The 20,518-nt window shown below is 37.9% G+C and overlaps 1 protein-coding gene across 2 annotated transcripts in view; it reads left to right on the top strand.

The window, feature by feature from the left end:
• Positions 1 to 20,518, top strand: part of LOC103544397 (scavenger receptor cysteine-rich type 1 protein M160-like) — a 54,578-nt gene that overhangs the window by 20,180 nt on the left and 13,880 nt on the right. For both annotated transcript variants that reach the window (XM_070619021.1, XM_070619022.1), the window contains exons 6-14: positions 1,313 to 1,633; positions 4,905 to 5,225; positions 9,259 to 9,579; positions 13,527 to 13,847; positions 17,049 to 17,363; positions 17,467 to 17,781; positions 18,144 to 18,236; positions 18,314 to 18,628; positions 19,258 to 19,575. In XM_070619021.1, the coding sequence (XP_070475122.1) occupies positions 1,313 to 1,633; positions 4,905 to 5,225; positions 9,259 to 9,579; positions 13,527 to 13,847; positions 17,049 to 17,363; positions 17,467 to 17,781; positions 18,144 to 18,236; positions 18,314 to 18,628; positions 19,258 to 19,575 (2,640 nt within the window). The remainder of the gene's footprint in view (positions 1 to 1,312; positions 1,634 to 4,904; positions 5,226 to 9,258; positions 9,580 to 13,526; positions 13,848 to 17,048; positions 17,364 to 17,466; positions 17,782 to 18,143; positions 18,237 to 18,313; positions 18,629 to 19,257; positions 19,576 to 20,518) is intronic.

Here is a 20,518-nt window from a genome sequence, read left to right as displayed (position 1 = left end):
AGATTTATTGATTACTGTAGCTCTCCATTCCATCCTCAAAGGACATTTGAGAATGAGACTATATTTAGGAAGTCTTTTCACTTTATTTTTTCTTTTTACACTAGTTTGCTTGCAAGTTTTGTCTGGGGACCAACCACTTCCACCCTGCAAAAGAAGAGTTTCCCAAAATATAGTTAACTAATCCATCACTTATTACATAAATGGACAGACTAGAAAGGGAAAGAAAAACTTGGGGAAGAGAGGAGAGAGACATGAGAAGATGAGATGAAAGGAGAGAGGGAAGGAGAAGGAAAGAGAGAGAATTTCAATCATTTTGATTAAACATAAACTTTCTTACAATATTCAAAATTGAATGCACAGTAGTGCACTTCTGACATAATATCCCTAATTGTGAGAACATTTGCATTTCAAATTCTGGAATCTCTAGAATTGTGTGCTTCTGAAAGAGTAAGGGAAAGCCATAAAGGAAGTTATGTGAAAATAAAATTAGAAAAGAGTCCCAATAATGAGGACAGACACACTGCCAACCATGCGAAGATGGGTAACTACGTACGTTCGTCTTCTCCTCAGCCCCACAGTCATAGGGACTTTTTTACCAAACAGATATAGTCTGTAGTTTAGAATCTGTCATTTGATAATTATGTGACTTTGTATAAATCAGCCTCTAAGCTGCCGGTTTCTCATATTGTAGACAGGACAACAACGTTAAGTAAAATAGTGCAAGGAAAGTACCCAAAATGTGTCTGGAAATCAGGAAGGTCTGGTAACTACAACAAATATATTTTATAAAGGAAGTTTTGTTTCTTCATAGAAAACATAGTATGAGAAAGAATATGTTTCCCTTTAAATCCAAGTAAAAGTTTTTCCTAATGCTGCATTCGTTTTGTACTTTTTCCTCCTGAAGTTACTGAAATAGGATATTTCCCAACACTCTCTTCATTTTATTTTACTCAGTTAAAAATAATTAATCTAGTATTGTGAAAATTAATATAATTTATAATAAAATAGGATTCTAAGGCTTTCCATTGTGACGCGTAGTTTCTTAAATTTTAGCCAAGGTTAAAGCAAGGTTCTCTTAGGTTTATGATTTCAATTTTCATGTCGAAGAGAGGATTGTTTCCAAAAAGGCAGACATACATTTCCATATTGAAGAATTTTTGTTAAAATTCTAGAAAAAATGCATTCTCATGTTTCATTTTTCTCAGCATATGAAAGATACATCTTATCTTCACACGGTGGGGCTAGGGGGTGAAGCAAGCTGATGATCCTGTCCCAAACACGACCGAGATATTTCTCTGCCATTTTGTTCTAGATGGAGCAGATTTGGACCTGCGATTGGTGGATGGAAGAAGCAATTGTTCAGGGAGAGTAGAGGTGAGAATCCATGGACAGTGGTGGACAATATGTGGCTATGACTGGAGTAACAAACAAGCCACTGTGGTTTGTAAACAGCTAGGATGTCCAACTGATATCACTGGCAGTCTCTATGCTAAATCCAGTAGTGAATCTAAGGAAATTTGGATAAACAGCATATCTTGTACTGGAAATGAATCAGCTCTCTGGGACTGTGTGTATGATGGAAAAGCAAAGCAAGCATGTGTCCGAAGATCAGATGCTGGTGTAATCTGTTCTGGTAAGGTTCAAAGATCACGAGAGTATACGATTTCGAATTCTCAGGTATAATTTGTTGGGAGGTGTAAACACTTGATATCTTGGAGGGAGGCTTTTTTGGATCTTACAAAATACCCTAACATGGGGCTGGCCCCATGGTCAAGTGGTTAAAGTTCCAAGCTCTCTAATACCACTGCCTAGGTTCACCGTTTCAGATCCTGGTGTGGACATACTCCACTCATCAGCCATGCTGTGGAGGCATCCTACATACAAAGTAGAAGAAGATTGGCATAGACGTTAGCTCAGGGTTCATCTTTCTCCAGCAAAAGAAGAGGAGGATTGGCAATGGATGTTAGCTCAGGGTGAATCTTTCTCACACACACACACAAAAAATACCCTCAAACTGCAGGAAAAAATTTGTCTTATAGCTTTCTTCAGTGCTGTGCTACTTGCTTTTTATTCATGAGAAAACACTGATTAATCTTCATAACTCAAGCTTAGAAGAGATGAAATCTAGAAATATAATTTGAGTCTATGAGTGAATCCCACTCTAATATACTAACAAAAGATAGTTCCACGTCATCCTGCCTTTAACATACCTTGACTGACTGTATTTTTAAGTGCACATTGTAAAAAAGAGAGCTTTCATTGCCTCATCAATCTTCCCTGAAAACAAATGCAGCTGGTTTCCAAATGTATCCCTATATTTAATCTGTATCTCTAAAACAATTAGGAAGTTCCTCCTAATATAAAGCTAAATTTTATTAATTCATAGTTTTCTTCAAAATGCAAAAAATTAAAAAGAATCTTTAAAATCCACTTGCAGTGCCACCATTTATGTAAAATTTTTTTACAATTTTGTTGTTTATGTTACAAGATCATGGATACATAACTATGTGTCTGTGTGTGTGACTCTTTTTGCTGAATAATATATCACAGATATATGCCACATGGCCATTATTAATCTATCATCATGTTAAAGGCTACTTAGTATTTTGCCTAAATGTACTGCAATTTATTAATTATTTCCATACTGTTAAGTTTTTAAAAGCTTTCAAGTTTTCACCATTCAAAATATTGCTATATTGGATATACTGAAAAATACATTTTTCACACTTTGATTATTTACTTTGCTAAGCACTTAAAAATGAGATTGTTATATAAAAGAGTATGCATCTTTTCAAAGTTTGGAATTATATTGACAAATCACCTTCCAGGAATTTCATTTTTTTCTCTTCTACTAAATCTCTCTTTTTTCTTTTTTTTAAAGATTTTATTTTTTTCCTTTTTCTCCTCAAAGCCCCCCGGTACATAGTTGTATATTCTTCGTTGTGGGTCCTTCTAGTTGTGGCATGTGGGACGCTGCCTCAGCGTGGTTTGATGAGCAGTGCCATGTCCACGCCCAGGATTCGAACCAACGAAACACTGGGCCACCTGCAGCGGAGCGTGTGAACTTAACCACTCGGCCACAGGGCCAGCCCCATAAATCTCTTTTTTCTACTATCCCACTTCATCCCACTAACACTGAATACTTTCATATTTTAAAATTACTGTCAGCATGATAAAAAATTATAATAATAATATCAACTAACACTGTTGAACATCTACTGTGTGCTAGGCTTTGTTCTATTTGCTGTACATATATGGTTTCACGTAATCTTCATGTAATCCCAGGAGGTAGATACTATTCCAGCCTCTGTTTTACTGTGAGGGAGTAGAGGTACTGAAAGTAACTCACCAAATGTTACTCAGCTACAAGGGCAGTGGGGACACTGGAATTCAAATATAGGCTGTTTGGCTCCAGAGTCAGTGCTCAAAACTGTTTTAACAACAAAGAAGAATTTTTTCCCCAATTCTTCATTGGAAATTTATTTGTATTTGTTTGTGGATTGTCTTTTCTTGTTCTTTGGCCAGTTATCTATTGTGTGATATGTCTTTGTCTTCATAATATGAAAACAGGGGCTCTATTTTAGAGTCTCTGCAAAATACATGATCCTCTCTTCTATTTTCAGAACCATGGTGTTCTAATTATTATAGCTTTCTACTGGTTAATGTGTATTGAGGCATATACCCCGTAATTATTCTTTTTTTTTCATAAAATTCCCTTGCTATTCTTCCATATTTACTCTTCTAAATATGGGTTAAAATTGGAATTGGCTTTAGGTAATAAACATATGAATTGGCTTGATTTTGGAAGAAATTATATTATTACAACAGCTAGTTCTGCTATAGGAGAAGAGAATACATTATTTCATTTATGTGTTTCTTTTATTTGCCTCAGGAAATTAAAATTTTTTCTTTCCTTTGTTTCTATGAATTTTTGTTTGGTATATATGGAGATTATATATTATATATTGTATGTATATATTGTATGAATATATTTAACTTACACTGAGAACATTCATTTCCATTATAATTCTCTTAGAAATAATTGGGGACATACTCAAACTTTATGGGCAAGAATGTCCATGGCAGCATAATTTACAAAAATGAAAATTGATCAATAACTTGAATAACCAAGAATTATGTATTAATTAAATAACTTAGAGAATCCCTGTGTGATGGGGTACCATGAAACCATTAAATATTGTATTTTAAAAATATATATACACCATGGTGAATAAAGTGGAAGATTATTATATATATACAATAGATTTGTCTTACTGAATATCCAGTAAAGGAATTGGAAAGCTTTGAGAATTTTTAAAGTGGTCTGCTATAACATGTTATATCTTTCCTACATAATAATAATAGCTGGTTAGAAAAATATTTCTTAAGTGCTTTGAACATTGGAAAAATCAAGATAAAAAGAAATTTATTTCATGAAAGGACATTTTCATGTACTCCCACCTCCTTTACTTTATAAAACATGGGTGGACAAACTAAAATGAAGAATATGAGGGGATGAGCCAACACTGAACTCCACTACAGAAACGTGCCAGAGTTTTAATCTCCTGAATACACCCATGCCTCAAAGAACCCCTACCCGTGATTCCATGTTGCCTTCGTTGTCCAAATCAGTCATTCTGGGAGGCTTTATAATGATCCCAGACTTAACTTCAGTAAATTTGTTTCTTTTGTTTCATCCTGTAGGGACATCCTCCGTCCAAAATTTAAATAAGAAATTATCACAAGAAAGAAAAACTGTCCATCAATACATATGCCTAATATATTATCTCTTAGCCTAAAGTCTCAGAGTGTTGAGTATATTAAATGAGGAAAATGCCACATTTAGTCTTCCGAAAGGGTCCTATCAATTTTATCTCAAACGTGCAGTTTTGTCTTTCTTGCAGATGAGGTGGATCTGGACCTGAGGCTTGTGGGTACAGATAATCACTGTTATGGGAGATTGGAGGTGAAATACCAAGGAGAGTGGGGGACTGTGTGCCATGACAAATGGAGCACAAAGAATACAGCTGTTGTGTGTAAACAATTGGGATGTGGAAATCCTGTCCATATATATGGTATGACCCATATTATGGAAGCATCAGGACCTATCTGGTTGGATGATGTTTCTTGTAGTGGAAATGAGTCAACTATCTGGGACTGTGAACACGCTGAATGGGGAAAGCATAACTGTGTACACAGAGAGGATGTGACTGTGACCTGCTCAGGTAAGATTCATTTTGTTTATTCTATCCTGACAAAAGGAATAGTATTCATAAGAATGGCACTTCATATGGTTGAGGCAGAATAGAAGGAGGGGGAATCCACAGACTTTATAACATGGGGTATATAGTTAGAAAACTCTCACTGTTAAATCAGAAAGTATTAGCAAAAGTCATTGTCTGAAGAGAGAAAATGCTATCTTCTACTCCCCCACCTCATTTATTGCTTTTACTCCCCTTCATATTCTCAGTCTTGATTTTAAAACATCTGTTATCTGTAGCCTTGTAGTTTTCAAAGATTGTCTAACTAGGAATTTCCCAATAGCACTAAAAGAAGGAAAGAGGAATTTGAAGTACATTTGAATCAAAAAAATGAAAATATTTCATAGGGATAATACAGGGCTAAGAGATATTACAGATGGTTCCCGCCTTACAATGGTTCAGCTTATGATTTTTTGACTTTACAGTGGTGCAAAAGTGATGCATTCAGTAGAAACCATACTTCAAATTTCAAATGTTGATCTTTTCCCTGGCTAGCAATGTGCGGTACAATACTCTCTTGTGATGCTGGGCAGTAGCAGCAAGCCACAGCTCCCAGGCAGCCACGTGATCACAAGGGTAAACAACCAATACACTTACAACCAATCTGTACCCAGGCAACCATTCTGTTTTTCACTTTCAGTACGGTAGTCAGTAAATTATGTGAGATATTCAAGACTTTATTATAAGATAGGCTTTGTGTTAGATGATTTTTCGCAACTATAGGCTAATGTAAGTGTTCTGAGTACATTTAAGGTAGTAGGCTAAGCTACGATGTTAGGTAGGTTAGATGTACTAAATGCATTTTCAATTTACAATATTTTCAACTTAAAATGGGTTTATTGGGATGAAACCCCATCACAAGTCAGGGAAGATCTGTATAGTATTTGATAAAAGGTAAATATTTAGATTTTCTTTTAGAAAATATTATTAGACCCTGAATATTTATAACTTATTGTGAAATAGTTGGATTAGTGACAATAGATATACAAGAGCCTTATTCAAATAATTAAGAAAATTATTTTTAATTGGATAAATTATTAAATAATTAAGAAATGTCATAGAAACACATTCATCTGAATTTTAAGTAATATCAAACATATGTAGTGATGTTCCTCCTACCTCTGTATATACGCTTGTGGTTAGTAGTATTCCTGTTAGACTCAACAAGGACCCCTGAACAGAGTGGAGAACACCCTGGACTTATTGGGCAGTGAGAAAATAATGCTTAAAACTCATTCAGATGCATAGATCATCAAGTACAGATCACCTTCAACTTACATTGGGGTTACATCGCATCATAAATTGAAAGTATCATAAATAAAAAATGCATTTAATACACCTAACCTACTGAACATCACAGCTTAGCCTCGCTTAATCATGGCTAGAACACTTACATTAGCTTACAGTTGGGCAAAATAATCTAACACAAAGCCTATAATAAAGCGTTGAATATCTCAGGTAATTTATTGACTAATGTACAGAAAGTGAACCTAATGCAGTATTAGGAAAATATTGTATGGCTAGAACCACATAGGATGAATTAAAAGGTGCTGCAGTTGCATTGGGAAACGTCAGGGTGTGAGGAATTGTAATGGGCAAGTCTTCCTCAGAAAAGTCATGTTCAAAATGCCACTTGAAGATAAGGAGAGTTGATATATTCCTGATGTAGGACAGCGGAGGTGCACTGTTGGCCTTGCCAGCTGAAAGCAAACTGCTTCTGGTGGTCTTTTTAAAAAGATATTGAGGAAAAAAAGCATTTGTCAGATCAATAACTGCATAACAATTACCAGAGGATGTATCAATTTGCTCAAGCAATAGAATCATATCTGAAAAAGCAGCTGCAATTGGAGTCACCATTTGGTTAAGCTTATGATAATCCATTGTCTTTCTCCAAGACTCGCATGTTTTCTGCGCAGACCAAATAGGTGAGTTGAATGGGGATATGTTAGGAATCACAACTCCTGCATCCTTCAAGTCCTTGACGGTAGCACTAAACTCTGCAATCATTCCAGGAAAGTGGTATGGATTTTGGTTTACTAATTTCCTAGGTGGAGGCAGTTCTAGTGGCTTCCACTTGGCCTTTTACACCATAATAGCCCTCACTCTACAAGTCAGGGAGCCAATGTGAGAATTCTTCCAGTTGCTAAGTATGTATGTTCTAATTATGCATAATTCATAGTTAGAATTAACGAATTCCAATTAGCTATGGATCTGGGGAAACAACCACAGAATGAGTTAGGGAACCCAGTGGGCCCACCGTGAGGCAGACCTGTACTAAAACCCCATTGATCACTTGACCTCCATAAACCCCTACACTGGCTGGTGGACTGACAGATGTTTTGGGTCTCCTGGAATTAATGTCAGTTCAGAGTGAGTGTCCAGTGGTTCTTAAAAGGTCTGATTATTTTCTTTTCCCAAATGCACAGTCACCTTGGTAAAAGATTGTAGGTCACTTTGGGAAATGTTGGGAGAAAATTTAAAAGTATAAATATTTGGTACTGTGACTGGGTCCATCCTCAAGGTGATCTGGCCTCCCTTCCTTCATGGGATTCTGGGTGTGTAAACTGACTCAAGTCTGGGAATCAATTGAGGGACCATGAGTCTCTGTTCCTATGATTCAAGTTAGATTTATATTTGCTTGACCTAGAACTCTTCTACTTATGCAGATCAAGAAGTTAATAGACCGCCTGCCTATTTCACTTCTATAAACACCATTATCAACTAGCTGATGCCATAGGTCTCTGCAAATCAGACTATTTTCATTACTGCTTTGAATGTACTATCTATTATGGTAACCACGCCCACCTTGCCTTTGACAGTTAAGCGCCCATCTCTTGTCCTCACCACCTTGGAATTCAGTTATCCCCACTGTATTTAAGAATTCGAACTCAGTGGCAGCAGTTTCCATTGTAATTTCTTTCTGACCTGTATGAAGAGCAGCTACAAATCTCTTCAAGAATGATGGGCTCCTCTCACAAATTTATTTCTCATAGTCATGGTAAAAGGTGTGTTCTCTGGACCCTCCCAGGGTGGGTGAGTAGATCTTACATGATAAATCCACTCTAACATTCCAAGCTACCTAAGCCTTTGGATTCTTCCTCTACCATATACAGAGGCAGTTCTGGCATTTTAACTTCATTTAATGTAGGCCATCTTTTGGTCAATGTTTCAGCCAACCAATCAAACTATTAGAGCCCTTTCTAACCACCTGAGCTGCTTCATTAAATCTAGAATATCTGCTTAGTGGGCCTATATCAATAAATTCAGCCGAATTCAATTTTAATTTCCTTCCGCTGTTATCTCACACCCTTAATATGCATTTCCACACACATTCCCAAGATTTATGTCCATATAAATTTGAAAAATCATGTTTTTTCTGTGCACTCTTCCACATGAGTCACATTTTGTACCTCACTTTGGGACCTACTGGGTCTTGAGTCTAGTTGTAGTTCTAGAAATAAAGAAGGCTAGTGGGGGTGGGTCCTGAGGAGGATCAGGAGGGTCATGCAAAGCAACTACCTCAGGGGAGGAGGTTATATATATATGAGAGACAGAGAGAGAGAGAGAAAAAGGAAAGGGAGAGGGAGAGAGAGGGAGAGAGAGGGAGAGATTGACGGAGTGAGAGAGAGACTGAGGGAAAGAGAGGCTTTAAGGAATTATGGGGTTCAAATCCAAAATCTGTAGGGTAGGCCAGCAGACTGGAGAGCCCAGAAAGAGTTGATCTTGCAGATTTGAGCCCAAAGACAGTCTAGAGATAGAATTCATTCTCTTCTCTTAAAGTCTTCAACTAATTAGATGAGGCCAACCCACCTCATGGAGGATAATCTGCTATACTCAAAGTTTGCTGAGTGAAATGTTATTTACATCTAAAAATAGCTTCACAGCAACATCTGGACTGGTGTTTGACCAAACAACTCAGTTCCGTAACCTAGCCAACTTGACACATAATATTAACCATCACACCCACTAACTACTTGCTTCACTGTTTTTGATGTAGATAATACAAAGTGGAGCCTGAGGCTGATAGATGGCAACAGCCGCTGCTCGGGAAGACTGGAGGTGTACTTTCAAGGACAGTGGGGCACAGTATGTGATGACAATTGGAGCAGTAATGCTGCTGCTGTGGTGTGTGACCAGCTGGATTGTCCATCTTCTATTATTGGCATGGGTCTTGGAAATGCTTCTGTAGGATCTGGAAAAATTTGGCTTGATGATGTTTTCTGTGATGGGGATGAGGCACAACTCTGGGCATGCAGCCACAGTGGGTGGGGAAATCATGACTGCAGTCACAGTGAAGATGTTGGAGTGACCTGCTCTGGTAAGACACCCAAACCAGGATTTCCTATAAAAGTGCCTGGGCTCTCTAACACACTCTTTTTTTCCCCTTGAATGGGTACCTGTATTGCAGAGTACTCATTTCTCACTTTTGCAAACTACTGATAACTCATATCCTCATTCAGATTTTTAATGCCTCTTCCTATAGTACCAAACCCTCAGGAAATGAAACCTTATGTTCTAATATTTGCCAAGATTTTCCCAAGGTTAGCTTCCCCAGACACTAGCGTTACAAAGGATTCTACAAAAAGAAATTATCCATAGTCAGATTAGTTTAGGAAAAAATAATAAAAATTCAGTCATTAAGACACTTAAACACTTGTGGTAAAACATCCACATACTTGAAAATTCTTTCCCATGATTACCCAAATATGCATTCTTACCTGAAAGATTTATTTATGTAAAATTTATACCAATAGCATTAAAGCAAGTGAACCTCATCTAAAAGTCTGGGCTTATGGTTTATATGATTTCAAAAATGTCAAGAATTCCCCTTCAGACTCCTTCTCCAAGGCCAAAGTTTTAATTAGACAACTTTCAAATGGTCCAAAGAAAAATTTCATGTATACCTATGCAGGTAGTACAATTTCAGAAGAGTTGAATTCCCTTACTTTTTATATACTGTTTTATTAGTCTTGGAGTTTCCTTATGTTCAGTGAATCCCAACATCTTTATCTCTTACTCTATATGTTCCTTTCTGAGATAAATGAGTAAGACATTGAATTGTGTTTTAAAGAATCATTAAACTCCAATATAAATCTGAAATTTACCTCTTAAACTTTGACCATTCTATTCTGCCTTTCAATTTAGGTAGATCTACAGTTACAATTTACAAATAATTACAATCCTTCCTCAGAGGAGCTATTCTTCCAACTTGAATTTTTCACATGTCTTCTGGAAGCTTGTTCTGCCACTGAAACAACCTCTTTTAAGGGGAAATTTTGCTTCCCATGGCCATGAATATCAATATGTTTTCCTTTTTTAATTTTTATATTTTTTTAATTGACATAACATTGGTTTATAACATTGTATAGATTTCAGGTATACATCATTTTGACTTCAGTATATACTGCATCCTGTTGACCACCAAAAGTCTAGTTTCCATCTGTCATTGTACAGATGTCCCCTTTTTCCCCTTCACCCTTTCCCTACCACCTCTCCCCTCTGGTAACTACCAATCTGTTCTCTGTACCCATGCGTTTTGTTGTTTTTTGTTTATCTTCCATGTATGAGTGAAATCATGTGGTATTTTTCTTTCTCTGTCTAACTTAGCATAATACCCTCAAGGTCCATGTTGTCACAAATGGCAGGGTTTCATCTTTTTTATAGCCAAGTAGTGTTCCGTTGTATATACATACCACATCTTCTTTATCCGTTCATCCATCAACGGGCACAAAGGTTGTTTGCATGTCTGGCTATTGTGCATAATGCCACAACGTATCTTTCAATAAAAGAATTCAGGTTCCCTGAACATGAGATCCAACTCTAGTCCATAGAAACTATCCACATTTTTTTTTCCTGTGCTTGTATCTATTATAGTAAACTTCAGACTCCTTTAGAGGGAGATGTTATTGTTTGTTTATATTAAAGATGTGTAATTCAGGAAGACCTACATGTCAATGTGATGTTACCTTCTCATGCTGAACCATCTACTACAACTGATTTTCTACCTAAGCCTGTCTCACAGTGAATATATGTTGCTACCCAGCAGTGAAATATGTTTTTCCCTATATTTAGAGTACTTTCTTAGGGCAAAAAATTTTTATCTGCTTCTAGACCACCTTTTCAGGTAATCTCAATCTTCTTAGAGATTCCTGCAAGACATATAGATACTCCCCAAAAGCATAGCTCTGTAAATATCAGTACCTAAAATAAGTCCCATTTGTAAAAATGTCTTTTTACTATTATGGAAAAGTTGAAAATAACTGCTCTACCAACCTCAAATGATTACACTTTCAAAACCTCTGCTAACTATGAAAAGATCTTAACCCTTGCTTCACAAACACTGTCACTGAGCCCCAATGACACAGAGAAACATATAGGCTTAAAATGGAAATACACTGCAATTTTATTTCTCTATTTAATGGGAGTTTTACTTAGAGAATCATTCCATATCCACTCAAACATAATTATGTCAAAATAACTAATATAGTAAAATCTTACTCAGCAGTGTTGTAAGCATCAGGCAATGGGGCTGGCATGAAAGGAAAGGGCAGACATTGCAAGGTCCTCTGGAGCATATTAATTATGTTGTTCCTCTCCTCAAGGCCAATCGGCAGTAATTTGGTCACACTAATAGAACTGATTTTCTGACATGTCAGATCTTTCAATATTAGTAAGTTAGATCTATTAATATAATTTAATAAATAAAGTAGAAAATACGGAGTATGAATTCACATAGATATCATATTTATTAATATTAATTTTATTTTTTAATTAAAAATAAGATAAAATAAGTTGACATCATCCACTATTCATTAAAAATTAAAGCATGAATTAGATAAAGAAGTATTGCATGCTTAGCATAATTAAATATATTACTTTCACATCAGTAGGCAATATTATTTGTTTCACAAACTATACCACAGCACACCAAAAACTACTAACATGCCCTAAAAGAGATAAATCAACTTTGCTAGAACAGGTCTCATTCCATTTCACATCGATACTTGTGAGACTTGCCTTCAAAAGCTGACTGTTTTGGGCCAGCCCGGTAGCATAGTGGTTAAGTTTGTGCACTCTGCTTCAGTGGCCCAGATTTCGCTGGCCAGGATCCCAGGTGCAGACCTACACACCACTTATCAAGCCATGCTGTGCCAGGCATCCCACATATAAAATAGAGGAAGATGGGCACAAATGTTAGCTCAGGGCCAGTCTTCTTCAGCAAAAAGAGGAAAATTGGCGGCAGATGTTAGCTCAAGGCAAATCTTCCTAAAAAAAAAGAAAAGAAAAGAAAAGCTCACTGCTTCAACTTGGCTCAGAATTAATTTCCAGTTTCTTAATTCTTCAAAAAATCACATACAGTAAATTTCATGTTTTCTTTTCGTAGAGGCCAATGTCTTTTTAAGATTATTTTCATCTAGCATCTCTAACAGATTTAAGTTTATTCTAGCTTTTCCTGGATTTTGTAATATCACAGATGTGTGCATTTCTTCTTTGATTCCACATATATTATATCACCTTTCCTTAATATTCTCCTGAGTCTCTAGCAGATAACATGTAGTTATTCAAAATTCAGACAAAAATTAAGACCATTAAGTAACGTTATTTTTTCTATTTTTTCAAAGTTAATTTTTATTGAGTTTATGATAGTTTACAATCTTGTGAAATTTCAGTTGTACATTATTTTTTGTCAGTCGTGTTGCAGGTGTAATGTTACTTTTATCCAAAGTCTCTGTTCAGATTTTGTAGGCAAAGTGATATCCCTTCTTTTCTCTCTTTTTTTTTTTTTTTTTGAGGAAGATTAGCTCTGCGCTAACTACTGCCAATCCTCCACTTTTTGCTGAGGAAGCCTGGCCCTGAGCTAACATCCGTGCCCATCTTCCTCCACTTTATATGCAGGACGCCTACCACAGCATGGCGTGCCAAGCAGTGCCATGTCCGCACCCGGGATCTGAACCAGTGAACCCTGGGCCACCAAGAAGCGGAACGTGAGCACTTAAGCACTGCACCACTGGGCCAGCCCCACTTCTTTTCAAACCAGAAATTTTCATGAGTTTGGAGCATACCTGAGTGATACATTTTTTTAAATCCAATAAAAAGGAAACATGAACTTTGAAGGAAAACATAAAATAAAGTTATTAAACACACTAGAGAAGTCAGGACCTGGACAATCTCTCAGCTTTTGATCACTGGTTTATGAGTGGGAAAGAATCTTAAATGTCTTATGTGGTACACTTCTCTAAAATCACTCTGGTGTTTTGATTACAGATGAATCAGATATGGAACTGAGGCTTGTGGGTGGAGGCAGCAGATGTGCCGGTAGAGTCGAGGTGGAAGTCCAGGGTGCCGTGGCAACTGTGTGTGCTACCCGCTGGGGAATGAACATTGCTGCAGTTGTTTGCAGGCAACTGGGGTGTGGCTCTGTACTCAGTATCTCCAGAGAGTTTCATTTCACTGGGAGAACATCACACATCTTACTATCTACATCTGGCTGCACTGGAAATGAAGCCTCTCTCTGGGAGTGTGCCCATTGGAAGTGGATACAGACTACATGTCTTTCTCATACAGAAGCTAGTGTGATCTGCTCAGGTAATTTCTGGGCAAAGAAAAATACATTTATTCAACTATTTATTCTTTCATGTATTTAATCAATATTTATGGAGTGGCTATTTAATAATACTAGGTCAAAAGTAGATGAGCTAAATAAAAGTAGCTCTATTCTCTTATATAGAAAAGAAGACGATAGGTGTATAATGAAAATATATAATGAAATAATGATTGATTTAAAGTTGTATGAAATAGAAGTACAAGATGAAATGAGAAGGCATAATTAGAAGATATTACCTATTTGCAGAGTCAAAGAATATTTCTGTGATGATATTTAAAAAAGGACCTAAAGTATGAGTATGACTTAATCAAGTAAAAAAGTGTTAGGAAGATCATGGAAAAATATAGATAGTATTTTATTCAAGTACCAAAGGTGGAATGAGCTTGTCTGATTCCAGGAACCAAAATATGGCTGAAGGAAAAGCGTTAGACCTAAGTGAATGAACAAGGGGAAGAGGTTCCAGTAAAGCCTTGAGATGTAGGCAAGGGCAAGATTATTTATGGAGTAGAGATTTTGGTACTTTATTCTAAAGTGAAAGGGAAACCATTGAAGGGCGTAAGCATGAGAAGATACATTTTAAAGAGAAAAGTCTGTAGTGTGTGTGTGTGTGTGTGTGTTTGTGTGTGTGTGGAGGTGGTAGGGGGCTATAGGATGCAGGACGTCAAGTTGTTTGATGATTCTAATGAAAGCATGAAGTTCTGAGTAGGATATTCATTGTGGGTCTGTTGAAAAGTTAACGGATCCAAGAAACATTAGTTGCTGGAACAAAAAGAACTTGATAATTCATTGAATGTAGGAGTTTGGATAAAGAAGACTCAAAGATTGCTCCAAGATTTCTGGACTAAGCAAACAGATATACTGCAGCTGTGTCATCTAAAAAGAATATCCTGGTAGAGGAGAAAGTTGGAGAGTGTGGAATGATGAATTTAGTTTTGTAAATGTTGAGTTTGTGGTATTTGTAAAACAGTCAAATAAAGGGGGTGGCAGGAACATAGATATACGAGTTAGGTGATCAGAAGACTTTTCTTGGATAGAGAGATAAATACTAGGATGTGGATGTTAACTAAAACCTAGGGATAAAATGTAAACTAGGAGTAAAATAAATAGACCCAAGAAAAAAGAGTTCTTATCCCTGAGGAATAAAAATATTAAATGGTTTATCAACTTCAAAGAAGCTGGAGAAGGATACTGAGGAGTCGTGGTCAGAGAATGTCATGTCACTGAAATCAACGGAAGAGGACATTTCAAAAAGGAAGGCATTATCAGCTCTGTCAAAAGTTATTGAGAGGTTAATATAGATGAAACTGAACATTTTCCACAAAGTTTAGTAAACTTAACAAAAGCAATCTTGTTGCATTGAAAAAAAAGATAGTTTCAAGTTGAACAGTTGATGGGAATTAGGATGTTGGGAAGACAATTATACACTATTTTTCAAAGAGACAAATTTTAAGGGGAAGAGATAGCTGAGGCGATGACTAAAAAGGAATATAGGTCCAGGGAAATTGCTTAATTTTTTCTTTGATAGAAGAGTTGAGAGTAGCGTTGTTCAATAGAACTTTCTGTGATAGAGTAAAATATATACAATTATCGGATGTTAAGGGCTATACAAAAAGAAAATAAAACAAGAAAAATGGGATTCAGATTGTGTATGGGACACAATATAATTCAAATAGGATGTCTGTGATAGGCCTTATTCAAAAGGTGAAACTTGAACAAAATTGAAGGAGGCAAGAGAGTTAGTAATGTGCATATATGCGGAAGAAAAATACAGGTAGAGGAAACAGCCAGTTCAAATGCCTTATGACAAGATTATGCCTGACATGTTTGGGGAACAGTAAGGAGTCCAGTGTGGGTTGAAGAGCAAGAAGTAGAACAGTTGGACATGGCATCAAAAGAGGTAAGTGGGGACTGGCCCGTGGCTGAGTGATTAAGTTCACCCACTCTGCTTTGGTGGCCAGGGGTTTGGCCGGTTCGGATCCCGGGCACGGACCTGGCACTGCTCATCAGGCCATGCTGAGGCGGTGTCCCACATAGCACAACTAGAAGGACCCACAACTAGAATATACAACTATGTACTGGGGGGGCTTTGGGGAGAAGGGGAGGGGAAAAAATGAAGACGATTGGCAACAGTTGTTAGCTCAGGTGCCAATCTTTTAAAAGAAAAAAAGAGGTAATTGGATGAGGCAGGTTATTTGGGAATAAGTAGGTCAAGAATTTAGGTTTTTACTCTGAGTGAAACATGGAGCCATTGGAGGAGCAAAAACCTGATAATGTCTGATTTCTAATTTTAAATGACCTCTCTGGCTTTTTAATTAAGAATAAACTATAGAGGATCAATGATGGAAATAGGGAATTCATAGGCGTCTACTGCAGTAATCCAGGCAAGAGATAATGGTGGCCCAGTCCAGGTGTTAGCAATGGAAGGGTGATAAATGTTGGGATTATTAACATAGTTTGAAGATACATAAAACAAAATTTCCCAAACGGTGGAATATACGATGTAATAGGAGTGAAGAATTACTCCAATATTTTTTAATATCTGGAGTGATGGATTTCCATCAACTGAAATATGGAAGACTGCAGTCTTAGAAGATGCTTGAAAGGAGAGTCAAGAATTCAGTTTGAGATGTCTGTAAGAAATCCAATTGGAAATGCTAGGTAGCAGTTAGATAAATGAGTCAGGAGTTTGGAAAAAATATCTGGATTGGAAGCAGATATCATAGATTATTAATACAAGTAGTTATGCTACAAACGATGGGGTCAGGAAAACAAGGCAATATTTTTGTTTGTTTTTAGATTACTAAAATGTGTTTCTCGGATCTAAACTTCTATTTTTAGATTACATCCTCACCTTCCTAAAAGGATTACAAAATCTTAATATCTCTTGTTTAATGCTGAAGTTTACCCAGTCAGTACTTTTTAATGTAAACTAGTTGTGCCATTCACTTCCTTCAGAGGAGTTCTAATCCTGGATTTGTGTGTTACCAAGATATAGAGAGTAAACAGATAATCTGGACCTTAGGAACCAAGTCTAAATTACATAGCATCATTCTCTGATCCCCTGCAAATGGAGTGTTCTAATGATCAATGGAGAAAAAGTGCCCTGGAGTTAGATATGGAGATTAGAGGACAGGGATAGAATTGGAGACTATAAAAACTAACCTCTGAAATATTCTTTGTAGTCCACAGGCAGCCCAGGCTGGTTGGAACTGATATTTCCTGTTCTGGACGTGTTGAAGTGAAACATGGAGACACGTGGGGTTCTGTCTGTGGTTCTGACTTCTCTCTCCATGCTGCCAATGTGCTGTGCAGAGAATTAAATTGTGGAGAGGCCAGATCCCTTTCTGTGGGAGCTCACTTTGGAAATGGGAATGGTCCAATTTGGGCTGAAAAGTTCGAGTGTGAAGGGAATGAAACTCACCTTGCATTGTGCCCCACTGTGCCCCATCCAGAAGAGACTTGTAACCACAGCAGAGAAGTTGGAATTGTCTGTTCTCGTAAGCTATCTAATGAGCTTAATTGGCTGGGGCTGGAGATGGAGAATGTGGGGCTGGAGTTGAAAAGTCATGGCCTCTTCTCTAAGGCTTTATCTCCTCTTAGGCTATACAGACGCCCGACTTGTGAATGGCAAATCCCAATGTGAGGGGCAAGTGGAGATCAAGGTGCTTGGATATTGGGGCTCCCTCTGTGACAGTTACTGGGACCTGGAAGATGCCAATGTCCTATGCAGTCAACTCAGCTGTGGGGTTGCTCTCTCAACCACAAAAGGAAAATATATTGGAGAAGGAAGTGGTCGTGTTTGGGGACACAGATTTCATTGCTTAGGGAATGAGTCCCTTCTGGATAATTGTCAGATGACAGTCCTTGGAGCACCTCTCTGTGCCCATGAAAATGTCATCTCTGTGACCTGCTCAGGTAAGGGAACAGTGCTCCTGGTCACCTACTGGCAATATAGCCCAGAAGTGCTGGAGGAGGTAAGGGATTAAAGGAAAGATAGATAAGAAAATGGGGCCGGGGTGGGGAGTGGGGGTAGGATAGGCATGACAGTCAAAAAGTAACATGTAATGAATAATGATGACTGGGGACGCTCCTAGGGCAAAGGTAACTCACCTCTCCATTTGGGGTTTGCAAGTAGACATTAATAAAGACAATTTTTATTGATCACAAGAGTTTGAAGAGTCCTTACCATGATTGCTTATTCTATTTTGTCAGTGAACTGTTCAATCTTTTTATGTATTTTGACCTTACTTTTGCCCCATTTCCTACACCCCCACCAGGAAACCAGACCCAGCCATTGTTTCCATGCTCTGCAAGTTTATCTGACTTATCTGTGTCTGTAGTCCCAGAAGGTAGTGATTTCATCTGCTCAGGTAAGTAAATCACAGTGCCAGGAAGTGCTTTGCAACTCTAAAAAATGTCACCTGTTAACTGGACTTTCACCTCTCAGAGGACAAACTGCTCCGCCTGGTGGATGGGGGCGGTCGCTGTGCCGGCAGAGTGGAGATCTTTCACCAGGGCTCCTGGGGCACCATCTGTGATGACAACTGGGACCTGAGTGATGCCCACGTGGTATGCAGACAGTTGGGCTGTGGAGTAGCCATTAATGCTACCAAATCTGCTCACTTTGGGGCTGGATCAGGGCCTATCTGGCTGGACGACCTGAACTGCACAGGAAAGGAGTCCCACGTGTGGAAGTGCCCTTCCCGGGGCTGGGGGCAGCAGGACTGCAGGCACAAGGAGGACGCAGGGGTCATCTGCTCAGGTCTGTGCTGCAACCTTCACACCCTCCCCTATACACACGCACACACACACACCCCCACATGGCACAACGGTAAAGTATAGTGAAAATGTACTGATCTGAGAATTGATTTTAATCCTGTTCTTACACTGATTTCTTAATACTCTGCCAAAATATTTCATTTGTTTGAGTGTCCTTTCATAATTTAGGAAATAGAGGGTTGATCTTAGAATCAGGGAAAGTTAGACCCCAAGAAAGGGACCTTACATTCTATCCACTCTGGTGTTAAGAAGCCAAAAGACCTTGAGTAATTTGCCCCAAAACGCATTCCAGTAAGTAGCAGAAATGAGATTAACCTGATTATTTTCTGACTCTAATTTATGTGAGAGAGTAGAAGGAAGAGAGATACATTTTAATTTGATACAAGTTTAAAGCTCAAATACCATCCTTGGGAAATCCATATTAACCCTGAAATCACCCGAGATCCTTAGTTTCCCCTGGAGACATTCTGTTAATATGTTAGTATCGTTTATGAAATTGTATTATGAGCCCTAAAAAACTATTTCCAGGAAAAAAAAAAATGGATCCTAGGGAGGAATACTTTTGAAACTCTAAAGGAAATAATTAACTCTAGATTCTCTATTTCTCTCCAGAATTCACAGCTTTGAGGCTCTACAGTGAAACTGAAAGGGACACCTGTGCTGGGAGGTTGGAGGTCTTCTACAATGGGACCTGGGGCGGTGTGGGCAGGAGAATCACTGCCGTCACAGCGGGGATCGTATGCCGGCAGCTGGGCTGTGCAGAGAATGGAGTTGTCAGCCCGTCCCCTTCGTATAAGACAGGCTCTGGCTTCATATGGGTAGATGACATTCAGTGTCCTAAAATGCATATCTCCATATGGCAGTGCCCATCTGCCCCCTGGGAGAAGAGAATATCTAGCCCAGCAGAAGAGGCCTGGATCACATGTGAAGGTGGGTTTCCTTCTGAACACTGGCTGCCATCTGAGACCCTGTGAAATATAATTTGCCACTAACAAATATCTAATCTTTCAGTTCAGGAGCACATGGCAAACTCACGAAAAGTACATGACAATAAATGCTGATTTATCACTTCTGTCCCACAGTGCAACTTCGTTACTCTGGTTTGGTATTTTACAGTTTGTTCGGTTTTTGTAGTGTGTATTGTCTTGTTTGCTTCCTTTAAGGCCCCTGTGAGCAGCTGGGTGAAAATCGTATAAAATTGTGGTGGTGTAGAAACTGAAAAATATAATATGTCTTCTTATTATAAATATATTTCTTAAATTAAAATATATTAAATATACTATAAATAAAATATAATTTGTCTTAGAAATTCTAGACATCTTAGAACTTTTGGGAAGTATGTAAATTAATTGGGGAGATTAAAATGTTCCATTGTTTCCTGCAGAAATTTCCAGTATGAAGGTTGATAATTTGTACATTTATAATTAGCTTTATTCAATTAAAATTTAACGTTTATTATAGAAATTTAGACATTTTTAAAATTACAAGTAATAAAATGTATTCCACATTTAATCCTACCATCAAAAATAACTATCACTGGGGGCTGGCCGGTGGTGTAGTGGTTGGGTTCGCACGTTCCACTTCGTGGCCTGGGGTGGCAGGTGCGGACATTGACACCGTTTATCAAGCCATGCTGTGGCAGGCAACCCACATATAAAGTACAGGAAGACAGGTATGGATGTTAGCTCAGGGCCAATCTTCCTCAGCAAGGAGAGAAGGATGGGCAGCAGATGTTAGCTCAGGGCTAATCTTCCTCAAAAAAATAAAAATAAATAACTTTCTCTAATAGTCACAAGTATTGACTACTGGGCTTCCTTTCGTACAAAACTCTAATTGTGATTATGATTGCATATGGGAAATTTAGATATACTAT

This window comes from Equus przewalskii, chromosome 5 (genome assembly GCF_037783145.1).
Source record: "Equus przewalskii isolate Varuska chromosome 5, EquPr2, whole genome shotgun sequence".
Lineage (NCBI taxonomy): Eukaryota > Metazoa > Chordata > Mammalia > Perissodactyla > Equidae > Equus > Equus przewalskii.
This window is presented reverse-complemented; position numbering and strand designations above follow the sequence as displayed.